Source organism: Nyctibius grandis, chromosome 3, assembly GCF_013368605.1.
Source record: "Nyctibius grandis isolate bNycGra1 chromosome 3, bNycGra1.pri, whole genome shotgun sequence".
NCBI lineage: Eukaryota > Metazoa > Chordata > Aves > Nyctibiiformes > Nyctibiidae > Nyctibius > Nyctibius grandis.
In genome coordinates this window covers 96,408,330-96,423,368 of record NC_090660.1, presented here as the reverse complement: position 1 = coordinate 96,423,368, position 15,039 = coordinate 96,408,330, and the positions used below count along the sequence as shown (strand labels likewise).

Here is a 15,039-nt window from a genome sequence, read left to right as displayed (position 1 = left end):
TGGACCAGCTATATAATAAACCTAACAGATTATCATGGAATTATTTTATTGATTTGCAGCCTTTTTGGCCCTGATTCCTCAGCTTGTGAGCAGTAGTTGGACTGTTTAAGGACAGCACGTTGTAGGTCATGATACAGGAATATCAAAAAAGTCACAGAAAGCACAGACATAAAGATCTCTACTTTGAAGGTCAGTTCTGACCGTAGGCTCATGGAAGTGCCAATCTCATGGTGTTATCCCTTCTGACTCTTAACAGCCAGGACAGGTAACGTGAACTTTGTGGAGAGGTCTCTGATAGAGAAATGCACCTTTCAGAGAGGCCTACTAAGCTCTCTTGTATGATACAGTGGAAAACAGAGAGTCCAAATGATGCAGCTGATGGTTTTTTTTTCCCCCATGCTTGATTACATACCATTATTTTGGAAGCTTCAATGAGACTTTTATGTTGCTAGGATTTTCTTATTAAAAGTAAACTGCAAAAATATATTAGCCATTCCCATTTTGTAGTTCAGTAACTTATTTTTTTTCCTTTTTTTCCTCACTCCCTCTTTTGCAAAATTTGGTTCTTTTACAATGGTTTTTCCCACTCCTTTGTGGGAACTGGTAAGGTTTTTTAGCACCAAAACGTAGATAATGCCTTAATGTGTCTGACAGTGTCATGGTCGGCTGTATATATCACTGAGTAGAAACAGTTGCTCAGAAATGTTATCTCAGTGATGATTCTTAGATGTGAGGGTGACCATGTTTCAGTTGTGTTTAATGTCGGCCACTCAATGACTTTAACCCTGCTGGGAAAGATCTTCCACAAGGGAGCTGACGCCTGGATTCTAGTCAAGGTTCAGGGATTCAGGAGCCTACATCTATTTAAGTGACTCGGAAATTTATCCAAATTAGTCTTGCCATCTTACAGGTGGGAATAGAAAGGCAAAAGGCCATGCCCTAGGCAATACGTAGCATTAACTTTTTAATGGAAAGGGTAAGAGTTCAACTATTCCAGGTCTCTGTGCTGCTGCTCCTTCCGCTTTTTAGGTTCATTCCCCTGTTGCTGTCTTGACAACGGGATCTTGAGGGCTAATCAGTCAGTTGTGTTAGTGGAGCAAAAACTTTGAAAGTAATCACTGTAAATGTATGCACTGAGGTCTTCTTGTGGTCAAAATGTTATGCTTTTAATTGTAACTTTGAATGTCAAATATTTAGAGGTTTGAAGCTGCAGCTGGATGTTAGAATCTCAGTAAATATCAAAGTAACAAGTCGTTTTTATCTACCTCTTTTTGAAAAGCAATTAGAAAAATCTGAATTATTTAAAAAAAGGAAGGAAATTCAGAGCACGACCTCATCAAGGGTGACCTGTGGACACAACTGGTGGAGATTTTGAATAATACATGTTCATTGCATCTATTGGCTTAATTGGTACTTCAAATATCCAGACTAGAAAGGGGGAAATGAATGTTGAGTCTTTTAATCAAACTGTCTCAAAGTAGAAAAAAAGATCACAGGGGTAGTTAAAGTGTTACCTACATCAAAACTGTATTGAAAGTGGGAACTGTAGGGCTCACGGTATCGATAATGGGATATATAGCTGTATAATATAAATGTATACGCACATACACGCACACAGAGCTTTTTAACTTAATACAGGACTGAAAATGAGTTGAATGAATGAAAATGAATGGAAATTATCGAGGTCAATTCACATGACAGTTTCTGCTAATTGGCACTTGGAAAGAGACTGAGGCCAGATTCTCCCCTCACTTACCCGGCTGTATCTTTGCCCACATCTGTTGGTCATGGTACTTTTGTAGGTAAATAAATGGTTGGAGAATTTCCCCTTGCTGGTGGCACTGGGGAGGATTCATCGCGCTCAGAGGAAGGTAGCTGGTGGGGCTGGGTACCCTCATCTTTCCAAGATGCCAAAATAAACCCTGGTGCTGTTTGAGGTGGTGCTCAGTGGAGGGTCCTGGCTCAGTTTCTCTGCCGAGTCTGCGACTCGCCCTCTAGTGACAAAGACAGGGTTTGCTGCCGGTTTGGGAAAGGCAGTGAAGCTGAGACAATTATCGCCCACCTCTTGTCATGATCAATTAAAAAACTATTACAGGGTCATTTAAAAAAAACCTAGCAAACATATAATAATTTTTATACACTTTAAAAGTGTGAGCTGCACCGTTATGTCCCAATCTGACAACCGCAAAGAGAAGCTGATGAGAAAAGTGCCTGATCTATTACAATCGTCTGAATCAGGGGAACTGCACAGTAAATTCCTCCTGCCTAAGTACTGAAATGTATCTTCATCTGAAACGTGGAAGAAGAAATGTTTCTGTGCCTGACAGTGTTCTTACAAATGGCTTTTCTGTAGTGATGGTACCTCTTTAGGACCAGTAGATGTGTTTGTATATTAACTTAGATAAATCACAGGGAGAGGTGTCCAGTTTTTAAGAAGAACATTTGCTGAATAAATTAATGTCTTCCAGCTGAAACACAGCATAGCTGTTGTGGAAAGATTATCCCTGAAGAAATAAAACTGCATTTAGCCAAGTGGTACATATTATATACATTTTTGTATCTACTCAGGCAGTTGCTTAAATTTAGTATTCATTTACATATAAACTAGCAAGCAACACCAGCTCAGATTCAATGTGTGCTTTGTGACATAAATGTATGGAGATAAAGGCTGCAAAGGTTGTAATTGTATGCTTGCTCTCTGTTCATTCTCCAATCTTTTATCCCTGTTTGTTTTCCAGTAGGCAATCTTCAAAGCAACTGTTGCAATGCACATCTTGTTTTCTCGGTGCTAATTCTCCCTGCCCTTGCAGTCTTTTTATCATCTGCAGATCACTGATGCTGCATTATGATAAGAGAATATAATTTTTATTCCTTAAGTAGGTTGTCAGGGAAACTTGCTACCAGGCTTATTTATATATTGCAAGATGCTTTAGCCACTATGTATGAAGGAACTGGGGATTCAGAGATTTTTGATTTTCTGTATGTGATTAGCCTTGCTGAAAAGAAGCAGAAGCATTTGACTTGGCAAATACCGTAACATTGTTCCAAAATCAAATAAATTAATCCCATTTTCTTTACTCTGAAAAGCTACATGTTGTTTAGAATATATGCAGTTCCTACCCTCTTGTCTTCAGTATGGATTGTCATAGAGAAAATGGATTATCATAGGTATTGAGGAAATCTAATTGCCTATTAATATTCAGCTTTAGAGAGAAGGCGGCTGAAGTCCATGGGCCTGTCCTACCAGATGTGGAATGCTTTGGCCTTGAACTAGAGACAGGTGTACACATGAGCTTCATAATGGTGATGGGAGTGGTCCTTATGATGGTAAGGGCTTTGCTAGGCTGGAAATAGAATGCAAGACATAAGCTTAAATGAGCTGAAGACTTGGGAAAAAAATATTTTGAATCAGCCGAAATTCATAGGCTGCATTTTGCTAATGGTTAGTAGCAGAAGCACTCGTTGCATTTATACAAAGACCAGACATCAATGAAAAAATGAAAAACGCATTCAATTATTTGACTGGTCAGAGCCTAATTTATAGTCCCCTATAAGAGGGTTATTTCTTCTTCTGTCCTGAAGAGATTTGCAAACTCTGATTTATTAGATATGTGTCAGATGGCTCAGCTGTGCAAACTGTCCAGCAGAAATGCTCTGGTATGTAAAAATCTTATTGTGGTCCGTTGTCTCAGCACCTACAACAATGAGGTACATCACGTAGGCTTGGCTGGCCCCTACACTGTGCCGCATGGGATGCTCCTAGCTCAGAAGGGCTGGTAGGTAATTTTGTGGGTATTGGAGTTGCTGTGTTTGTAAAGTGGCTGTGGCACAAATAAGCACTGGCGGGTGGGAATGGCTGCCCTGCTCAGAGATTGCCTGCACCCCAGAGGGCTTGGGGGTGTCTTGCCTTGAATGAATGAAGACAAAGATGTGAAGCTTTACCAAGTTCATAGTTACAGAGAATATCAAAGAAAAATCAGCAAAACATATGTCCGTTATTGTGTATAAAAGGTTGAGTCCTCCTCAGTTTCTGCTTTCCTGAGAGGAAACTCGCACTTGGTGCCATGTATGAAATGACTTCAAAACAACTTTCGAGGCTCATCCCGCTCCCCATGAGCAGCAGTGACAGCTCTGAGCGATAGGTAGGGCTGTGGCTGCCTGTCAGAGCTGCTTTGTGCAGCAAAGGGCTCTCGGGGATGTCCTTCTTGCAGGCTGTGAGGCATGTTTTTGCTCCTTTCTGCCAAAGAACAGTGGCCTTTAAAGATACAAGTGTACCCCTAGAAACAGTTTTGATAAGGGCACGACTCTGAATCCCTTGTCTTCTGTGGTTGAGGTCACTGACAACTGGATTAGGACCTGGGTCTGGAGGCAATGTTTCTGTTAGACACCTTTATGTTTTTTAAAGAGCTGTTTCTTCCTCCACCTCTTTCAACCTCTGGAAATCTATTGATAGATCACAGCCAGTAGTACGTCTTTCCTTGTGTTCTTTTCAAGCTTGGTTCATTGGCTCATGTGTGAATTTTGCCATCTTGAGTGGATATTTTTGTCTTTCCTTAGCTCTCTCCCCCTCCCCCCTTTCTTTTAAAGAAACTTCTAATTTTAATTTGGAAAAGTCTTCATTTTGTATGCTGACTGTCTGGGAACATATGGATCTTTAATACCCTTCATAACATGACTATTCATATTTATAAAGTAAATCAGGAGAACTTCAGAGGAGGTGTTGCCGCTTTTTATGTCAATAACAAGTTTTATTATCTAAACTTGTTGAGAGTATATTTACATAACAGAAGCCTGCAACTTCCCAGGAGTTCCTGGGGCCTAATAGGGCCGTGCTACATTGCTTTCCAGTTTCTGGAGCGATTGTCCCTGTTTGAAATGCCTGTATTTTTCTGTAAGAGCCCTTGCGCTGTTAGGAAATTCTCAGTGTAGCCTTCTTGCACTGGCAAATCTCAAAGGCCTCTGCAAATCTGGCCACAGCGGAGCAATGCCACCCCCAGACAAGGTGGGTGGAGGAGAGTTTAGGAAAAAGCTTAGCACAGACATGATCTAAGACGGTAGCAATCCTGCAGGTGTTTTATGTCAGTACACACGCAAAGTATTTGGCCTGAACCACTCCATCCATCGCAGAGGTGCTGGACTCGGGATGCCCTTTGCACAAGTTGTGGTGGCAACAGCCCTGCTACAGACTGCACACTGCCTGAACCGTCCATCCCGTCTCCTCCAAGCCAGCATGTGGATATGTTCCTCTTGCTGTCTCCGGCCCTGGGGGCTGCTGCATGTACCAGCCTGAGTTTCAGGCACAGGTGATTGATCTGGAGCTGGCACATTCCCAACAACCTGGACAGATTTATCTGTAATGGCATAACCAGTCTCTCTTTCAGCGTTTCTGATGTGTCCATTGCTGTAGTTTCAGGCATCGCAGGGTACAATGCTCACAGTGGCCTCTTTGGATAATATCTGTGGGTTGTCTTTTTTGCATCAGGGAGCAGAACGGAAAATCCGAGACGAAGAGAGGAAGCAGAACAGGAAGAAAGGCAAAGGCCAGGCATCCCAAGCCTCATGTAATAACTGTGAGTAAGATGGGCCTTTCTGATTTGGGGCTAAGTCACGCTTAACATGCCACCTCTCATAACCACATTGCTTTGTGATCCTCCTAGCAGCTGAAGGGAAGTTGAATGCACTCCCTCTGCAAAAAAAGAGCGATATCACCTTCTTCAAAACAATGGCTGACCTGGATTCCCAGCCAGTTCTCTTCATTCCGGATGTTCACTTTGGAAACCTACAAAGAACTGGACAGGTAGGAAATGATAATGAAATGAGCCGGTGCCCACCTGCCATCTGGCCACGTGTGCTCCGAGACAGGTTTTAGGAAAACAAAGCACTGTTCCTGGGGGCAGCTGGTTTCAGCTCTCATTTTGCTACATGCAGCTCTTGGTGAGTCACTTAAAAAAGACCTTACAAGAGACAAGTGCCTTTCCAAGTTCTGGGTGTGAAAGAGGAGTTCATACTTCATTAACAACTGACTAGTTTGTGTTTGTTATGGTTTTGCCATTCTTTTGCTAGGAAGAAAAGATGGAACAAACAGTCAAGAATTTTGAAATAGAAGATTGATTTGTGACTGAAAGAATGTCTGGTTTTGAATGTGCTATTTGTCTTGATGAAATGAAGTGCCACCTTGTGGTAGCAGAGATCCCCCTCGATGTGACATCTGAAAACAAAGACCAAGCTCTTACATGTGTAAGGAGATCAAGAGCAGGCTCACTAAACACCACCGCCCATTTTCTGTCGGCATCACCTAGAGATCTGGGAATTCCTTGGAAGAAAATATTTTGTCTCTACAAAGTAAAAATCTATCATGCTAATGTTAATATTCAGTATTGGCAGCCGTTACCACCAGTAAATGTGAGGAAGTCTTTGCTGACTTGACTCTTTTAAGACCTACTTTATTGTTTGCTGGGAAATAGCAAACCTGAATTGGAGGGTCAGGTCTGACAGTTTTTTGAATATGAACTTGTTATTTATTAACATCTTAGGGAGTAGAATGAGACCTTTATGCATGTGTTTATAAAGACAAATAGCAGATGAGAAAATTTTATATGCATCTTGCTGCAAAATATTAAAATAATGAAGATTAAATGACACTGAGTGTTGGAATTGTCATTTATTTTAAAGCAGTGAGAATTGTGGTAGAGCAAAGCACATAGAGCGCAGACATTGCAATCACGGCTGTCACTGACTAACTCTCCAAAATTGGAAAGACGCCCACTCACATATTGGTGCTCAGTACCTTCTGTCCTCATGGCTTTCAAACCAGAATGTGGATTTGTCTCAAAACAGGAGAATGTGGAAGTATTCTTTAGTATATGTAATCCTGTAAATAATTTTCTAAAGTAACTGGAAGATACCCCAGTTTGCTAGCTCTTAGGCAATGTTCAGCCTTGTCTTTTACTGCTGTATAGGTTGCAGTATCGGCATTCTTGCTATTCCGAACTTTTCAATTGTTTTGTGTATTGCTTAATATAAGAGTGATTTATTATGGCAATAATTTATTATTTATGAATGTTTTATTATGGAAGTGTAGCCACTTTCAGGTCCTGGTCATAGAATGAGTTACAGATCTCAGCTTTGCACACACACACCTCTGAGCTATTTTCGTTGCAAGGTTCAGAAGTGAAGGCTCCCCTTGAGCTGAGCGTGCTCTTAGTCTTGCCAGCACACGTGCTGGAAACCTGCCCGAGATGCCTTGCTCTGCCCCAGCAGAATGTGGGCCTCCGGTGCCCTGCCTTCGCCCCATGCTTGCACAGTAACTCAGCAGCTGGAATGCTGGTACGCTTGTTGGTGCGGACCTGCAGTGCAGGCACGTTGTGAGGAATTCGGCTGACTGTTCTGTAAAGCCTGTGACAACAGACTGTGATTTTATACCTCCCCTGCCACTGGGAGCTGCGTTTGCTGCTGTTGTAAATTTGGTCCCCGTGACTGTGACCTATACTGATTTATGCAAAACAACAGTCTGGACTTGCACTTCTGCCCGCAACCTGTGCAAAAAAGTTCAGCTCTACCATTAGTAACTATTTCCATTAGGCCTGTAGATTAATGTTGGTCTTTATAGTTTAATTAGATTTTCAGACAGTATTAAATACATACAAAAGCTTGTGAGTGTGTGGCTTAAATCGTATTGGGGTAATTTAGGTGAGTAGTGATCTGATTTAGAGGATTGTAAAATAATTGGGAAAATGATATAAACCAGGGGAGAGGGCAGTGTCTGTCAAAATGCTTTGATATATTTCCACTAGATGATACTCAACAGCAGTTTTTCTAAGCCATGCTTTTTCCAGATCACAATTAGAACTAGACATGTTTGTGTTTTACAGAAGGAAAGAATTTTTAACAAATGAAAATCTGCAGACCACTTGTCTTTTCTACCTTTTGAAGTTATTCTGTTAAGCAAGTGTCTGAGTTTTGAGAATAATTGGGTTTTTTTTCTGCCCTTCTAGGTTTACTATAATACAGATGATGAGAGAGAAGGGTAAGACATTTATTGTTTCACAAGCTTTGCATTTAGCAGTTCACACTCACCACCACTGAACTTCACCCTGTTCTTGGAAGCTATTTAGCAGCACACACCCGTGTATGCGACAAATACAGGAACTGCAGAGAGAATGCCCAAGCACCAGAAGAGAACGGCAGAAAGAGAAGTGGAGATCCTGGGAAGGGGGCAGGTTGGAAATGGGAGCACCCCCTCTCTAGCTTTGGAGGGGCTGAGAGAATTGCAGAAAATCCCTAATATATTTAGAGGTGTCATGAAATAAGGGCTTTAATATGTGTGGCTGAAGTGCAGCCAGTATTAACTGTGATGTGTGCAAGCCCCATACTTTCATAAGTTGCTTGAATCCCAAGTGAGCACCCTCAAATCTAAGAGTTTGGAGTAAGACAACTGCACTCACGTACGCGTGCATAAAGTGGCCGGTGGTGCGGAGTGGACGGGCACCTGCAGCTAACATCGACTTGAAAACACGAGGCCCTTTTTGTTTCTTTTATGAAGCTAATGTGCTTTATAAGGCTCACAGTGGAATTCGAGAAACAAAGGGCTTTATTGCACCAAGCCCACTGGCTTCAGTTCTCTCCCCCGAGAGTAAAAAGAGACACCAAGTCCTGCCAGAGCTACACCGAGGGGAGGGGGCAGCCATAGTGCCTTCAGCCCTCAGCTTCCCGGGCAAAGTGTGTTGCAGCTTTGAGCTGGATCTTGCTCAGCTTGTTATTCCTTTTGAACTCTTTGGCTTCCAACAGTCTTGGATTTTAGAAATATTGCTGGTGTTTCCTGAGGCTGTCTCCTTCACTCCAAAGAGGAGGTGAATCAATGTGTAAATGTGGGTTCAGCTCCTTACTTAGCCGTTTCTTCCTCCCCACCCCACTTCCCTCAATATTTAAACAGTTAAGGGCCTTTGGGATTTTCAAAATAGTATGTAACATTGGAGCATATTTTCCTGTCACCTGTCCCAGACAGTCACTGTGGGCAATTTGAGAGGCTTGGAGAGTTCAAATAAACATCAAAAGCTAAATCCTTGCAGTTTCTGGTCTGGTGCTACTTGAGTATCTAGTGGGGTTTTTGCCAGAGTACAAAGTGAGTCATGACTGCTGCTGTTGTCTCCTCTCCTGTTGGGAGCACAGTTTTACTGTGACATGGTGCCTGTTGTGTGTTTTCCAGTAGTAGTGTCCTGGTCAAAAGGATGTTCCGGCCTGTGGAGGAGGAGTTTGGTCCATCCCCTTTGAAACAAATGAAAGAAGAAGGCCTGAAAAGAGGTAACAGTCAATTCATAGTGGGTAAAAATAATGCTCTGGGAGTCATGCCCTCAGGCTGGGAAGGGCAGGTGCGGCTCAGACGAAGTCAGTTATTTGATGCTAGTGCAAATGTGGGGTAGATGGGAGAAGATATCATTACACCTACCAGTATACAAGGAGGCATTTTAACAAATGCTAATAATAATTCAAAAGCAGAAAAGAAAAAGGACTGTGCTATCTCAAGAAGGGATCAAGGCACAAGTGTATATAAAATATAAAAAAGCTAGAAAGTTTCTTGATCCTTGTCCAAGCTACATAGTTCATAAATGTTCCAGTAGCAAATCTGTGGTTGTCTATTTTTAACTTTTGCTCATCTTTTCTGTTCTGGCTGGGATCACAAGCAAATATGCAAGATGCACTGGGTCAAATACAGAGACCTTACACAGGCAAGCTCCTGCTGACTGCGGAGTGAGATCAGCTTGAATAAAATCTCAGAAATTTCCTACCCTATTAGAAATATAAAGCATGGAGAGACATCTTCCAGCAGACCTAACTGAATTGTTTTAAGAGTTTGTTTCCCTTAACTGTTTTTACTGCCCCAAGTGAGTGTTATCACAGTCGTGTTTTATACGCTATACCAGTACAGATCCTGTTTTCCAGTCTGCTACAGTGAGGCTTAAGTTGAGTAACATTGAAGCAATGGTTTAGGTAGAGCTGTTAAAATTTGCACTGGAGGTAAGGATGAGCAGATGGTGGTTTTGTCCACAAAATCTGCTTTGTGTACAGTCACTTCCAGTGCAGTGCTATAGGTGATAATTTCCTACACTGCCACAGTTAGACACTCTGGACAATATATGCAATTCCTTCAGTCTCATGACTCTAACTTCTGTCACGTAAGTTTATTGGAGGCTCTGGGGGTTTGACCAACTTATATAACTCAAACTTGCAAATGTTTTGAGGTTTACCCATCAGTTTGTGAGACAACAAAGCAACAAGGTACAGAAATGAGCTCAGTTCTTAGTTGCACGGTGTGTAAGGCTCATTTGAGCTTTATAGAAACAACTTCCTATGAGCCTGCATTTGCAACGTTTCCCTGTTGGTTAGGGTGGTGTGCTTGAACCAGGAGAAGCATACAACATTACAGAATGGAGACTGATTCTGGAACAAATGTGAACATACTCTTATTTTAATTAAATATTCAATTAATTATGTGAGGTCAGTGCTGACCACAGACTTGCATCTGGTTGACTCAAGGCCTTGACCAAATTCATGTTATCAGGGCTCCATCAGGCAGAAGGGGACAGCCACAAGGGCTACATAAAGAACCATCTTTTCCTGCAATTTCACCTGGGTTTCCCAGCTGAAAGCCTGGAGAGTTGCCTGCAAGGAGATATTGGTTTGCTTTGATTATTCCTGTCCTTTGCTGTAGTAAGTTGTTCTAATATTGTCTAGGACTTGCAACCATTTCAAGGGGAGGATATGAGAGAAAAAAGATGTTTATCAGCTGGTGGCAAAACTATGTTAAATAATTAAATCCAGGAGAGGCACGGAACCAGAGAAGCTGGAGGATGCTCTCTTCACATCCCCTTCCTGTCCAGTGTTTCTTGCAACTTGGACTATGCTGGCTGGCGGCCAAGCCTCTTCCAGCATGGCCTTTGCTCTGGTGAACTTCCTGCCATCAGGAACTCTGCATCTGGGATTGTGCTGATGGAGCGCAGCTCAGCTGGATCTGCCAATTTGACAATACTGTCTTTGCCACAGGAGTCACTGGGCATTAAAATGTTCTGCCGTTTTTCTCAGGCTCGGCCGTACTAGAAGCTTTTTTCTCCCAGATTTGTTTGGTACAGCAGAATCAATAACTCTAGAGAGCAGGTACAGATGGGACACTGGTGTAATGTTTGAGAGAGAGCAGGTCTGATATGTGAAAATATGCATTAAAAGCAACGTAATCCCAAGGTGGCTCGTTATCAGAGCAGTGCAGGTAAGTAGCACCCAGTGAGGGGTCCAAGCCCAGCTGAAACACTGAAGTGACAGCGTGTGGCCTCAGCTCTGCCTGATGGACCTAATTGTAATATTGTCCAGTGGAAGCAAAAGTAGTAAGGGGCAGCCTTCAAGAGAACAGATCTGAAGGGTTTTGCAAACCATCGGTAAAACAAGGTTCATATTCTCACACAAGTAGCTGCGTCTTTGTGAGTTATTCTTTCATCTCCTTGACTGCTAAGGGAGGTACAAGCGCCCAACACAGAAATGTAAAGTATGTTAATCTGTACCAAGTGTGCAGCGCAGCTAGTTACTTGGCTAGGCTTGGAGTCTTTTCCTGTTTTGAGTTCTCAGTAAGAGTTTTCAAATCACTTTCCCTTTCAGATTTCATAGGGAGTTTCCCGTTAATTATAAATCCAGCAGCTGTGTTACAGATCAGGGAGATATCCAGTCCTGTAGTTCTCAGCTTGAATAAAGTAATATTTTTGTCTAGCTTTTGTCTCTCAGGAAAGTCATGTTAAACTACTCTGAAGCATTTTGGATTCATAACAGTCAGGGTTTTGTGAAGCATCCCTGTGGAGGACAGCATTCACTTTGTCACCTAGGGAATTTGTGCCTGGGCAGTTAGTGAGAACTTCAAATATGGGAAAGGAAAGCCGTGTCACAGCTACCAGCCCTACTTTCCTTCTCTAAAATGTGCCACATCTCCATCCAGAGACCACTTTACAAAGACTGTAGTAGTTACTCATAGGGTGTTAGTCAGGGCATCGGTAATGCCTGGGCTTGGACCTGGCTAGTGGCCCAAGCAGGAGGACTTATTTTCCCATCATGTCCGTAGTTTCATTTTTGCCACATGTCTGTTGTTTGTCTTCTGCCATGGCAGATTTGCCAATGGTGAGCCAAGCTGTTAACACTTTTAAAAGAAGTATCTAATATTGTTCTTCTGCAGACACACTTAAATCCCCAGTTCAGTGGCCTGGCTTCCAGAAATCTCCCAGGTGCAAGAACCTCCCTTGCCTTCAGCAAAGGCTGGTTGCCACTCCACAATTTTGTGCATCAGGGCTATTTCTTAAGAAACTTAAGAGAAATTTATCACGCCCATCTTTTGCAATTCTTTTGAACATCTAAAGAGCATGAGGGACTACAGTGGGTTTTGGTGCTGGCAAGAAGGTTGAGAACTAAGGCCAGGCCATGTAGAGGTCAGACATATTTCAATTTATCTTACTTTCTGTCAAAAGTAGCTCACTGCTTGGTACGAGTTTGTTTTTTTTTTTTTCCCCCAAATACTGCGAGCTGTACTATTAAAGTGTCATTAAAGTGTACTATTAAAGGCATTCAGTGGCGATGCTGCTGAGCCCAGAGGAGCCTTTGCAGCCCCTTTCCCTCTGCCTCGGCTGTGCATCCTGCTGTGGGCCAGCCGGCCTTCTCCCTGTGGTTGTGCCAGCATGAAGGCTTGTGGGGCTGCATTGAACGCTGAAGCAGGGACCAGGTCTGTCTGAAGAACAACTCAAAAAAGGGTTGTTTTTCCACTTGCATCTACTCTTCGAAAGAGTTCAGTGCACAGGAAAATTCATTGAGACAGGCCAGAGTAACAGAGCATAAGGGCAGGGATGAGACAGGGGCTTCTTAAGGCATCACTGTCACCAGAAGTCATTTACGGACAAGTGCCCTAGTGAATCAAAGCCAGGATTTTCACACCTATCAGGAAAGAAAAAAACAACAACGCCCCATATGTTTGCTAATGCTGGCGCTCTCCGTGTATAATAGTGATTCAGGTTCCCTGTTATCCTTGTAATGGATCCTTCATTCAGCATAACATTGCCTGACATGTCAAGCACAACAGAGAGATTTAAAGCTCAGCAGCTGGGTTGTATAATGTCCCCAACTTTAACCTTGGACTGAGTGATTTTTCCTCCTTTCAGTTATGTTTGTAATTATTAAGGCTGGCAGAGGTCCAGATGTTTGAAAAGCCAGGAGTTACAGGACAGCCCTCTTGTCACAAGAAAAGAATTACTGAATTAATGAAAATGTTAGTACAGGTAAAATTAGCACTTTGAGGAGTGCTTGCTCATGCAAGTGAACATATCAAACCCAATAAAGTTTTACTACTGATGTGGATTTTTTTTTGTTCTCTTGTATTCTGACAGTTATTTAGGTTGTGACCCAAAGTTATCTCAGCTTCTAAGTCCTTTAAAAGGACACTCTGAGGCAGGTCCCAAAGAATTACCAAAACGTAGGTAAAAAGGATGTGGCTCTGCATGCCTGTGGTAGCAGTTTTGTGGCTCATACTTCTGAATTAAAGATGCAAAACCCACCATTGTCCTGCATGTCTGGTTTGTAGACCAAGACAGGGGACTGATGTGCCCATGTTTTAAATCTTTTTTCAATCATTTCAAAACCTGGGCAAAGAAGATACAATTCTCTGCAAATGGGCCTGAGTCCATCCTGCTACAGTCTTGACCTGAGAATTGGCTTCCAAACAATTGCTTCTGTGTGAAAAATACCATCATCTCTGTTGGTTCTTCTGCAAGTCATCTATTGAGCTACCTGGTGAAGGTACTTTTTGGACCACAAGTATTAGCAGTTTCAAAAGATATCTTTTTCTGTCTACCAAAAAAAAAAGAAAGATTGCCAATGTAGTTAGTCACACAGACATAAAATACCTGACAGTGCATGTGTGTTTGTACCTAACGTGCAGCACTGCTATTTGAAAAGGAAGTTTATTTAGGGAACAAAATAAATTGCAGAACACCTTATTTAACCTGCTACTTTATCAGAGTCATGTGAGATTACACCTAAAACACTTCTCTAGTGTTTATGTTTATTCACTTTGTAGCTGTCTGCTTTGCTTTTGCCGTGTAACAGCAAGTTTCTGCCTTTTACCTGTACAAGTCAGAGAGGGGAGAACAAGAGCTAGAGGGGGCAGGGCACTGCGCCTGTGAACCACTAAGACCCGGCAGGACATCTGAGGGAGGAAGAGGAGATTTTCAGAAGTACAAATGGCATTTGGGTACCTGAGCAGGGGTGGGCACACAGGTAAATTGCCTGCCTGTCGGATGTGCTTTTGAATGTTTTTCCCTTGTAAAGTCTCAAATTACTTTGGACTGCTCTTGCCAGTGTTTAATTTCAGACTGGCCAGGCCCATTTGCAGTTTTCCGTGTGGTAATGTCAGAGAGAACTATTTCTTTTCCTTTTCATTGACTTTGCTCTCAAAGGCTCAGCTAAAGGCAAACCAGACTTTTCTTTTCTGAACGTCCTTTCCCAGTCTTTTGGATGAAGCCTGGAGAGGTGCAAGTTGAGACACAGGTTTAGGAAGACCTAGGTTGTGTGTTTTGTCCTATGACCCAGGGACGGGGCCCCAATGCTTTTTAGCTTCTCTTATTTCAGTAAATGGAGGTAAATTTTTTTAAGTGCAGACCATCTTCAGCACTTCGTTTTATGTGTCATGGATTAATATTTGTTTTTCTGCTCGGTGTGGGGTGTTTCATCTGTTCATTTGACTGAACCTGCTCCAAGTTTGACTTTTTTTTTCTGTTTCAGTGCTTTTGTATGTGAGGAAGGAGACAGATGAGGTGTTTGATGCTTTGATGCTGAAATCACCCACAGTAAAGGGATTAATGGAAGCAGTAAGTATACGATGTCCTCACTTCATTTGTCTGTCTTGGCAAGAAAGTCTTGAGGCTTTCAATGTATTATTGAGATAAAACATAATATAAAGATGAAGTTATTCTCAAATACATTTAAAGCATTTCATAAAGGCTTTCTGGAGCATGTCTCTGA

The 15,039-nt window shown here is 42.3% G+C and overlaps 1 protein-coding gene across 1 annotated transcript in view; it reads left to right on the top strand.

Annotated features, from left to right (window-relative positions):
• Window positions 1–15,039, top strand: part of GRHL2 (grainyhead like transcription factor 2) — a 53,042-nt gene that overhangs the window by 30,678 nt on the left and 7,325 nt on the right. Inside the window, 5 exon segments of the mRNA XM_068396732.1 lie at window positions 5,483–5,570; window positions 5,658–5,797; window positions 7,995–8,026; window positions 9,206–9,300; window positions 14,800–14,885. Of these exon segments, the coding sequence (XP_068252833.1) occupies window positions 5,483–5,570; window positions 5,658–5,797; window positions 7,995–8,026; window positions 9,206–9,300; window positions 14,800–14,885 (441 nt within the window).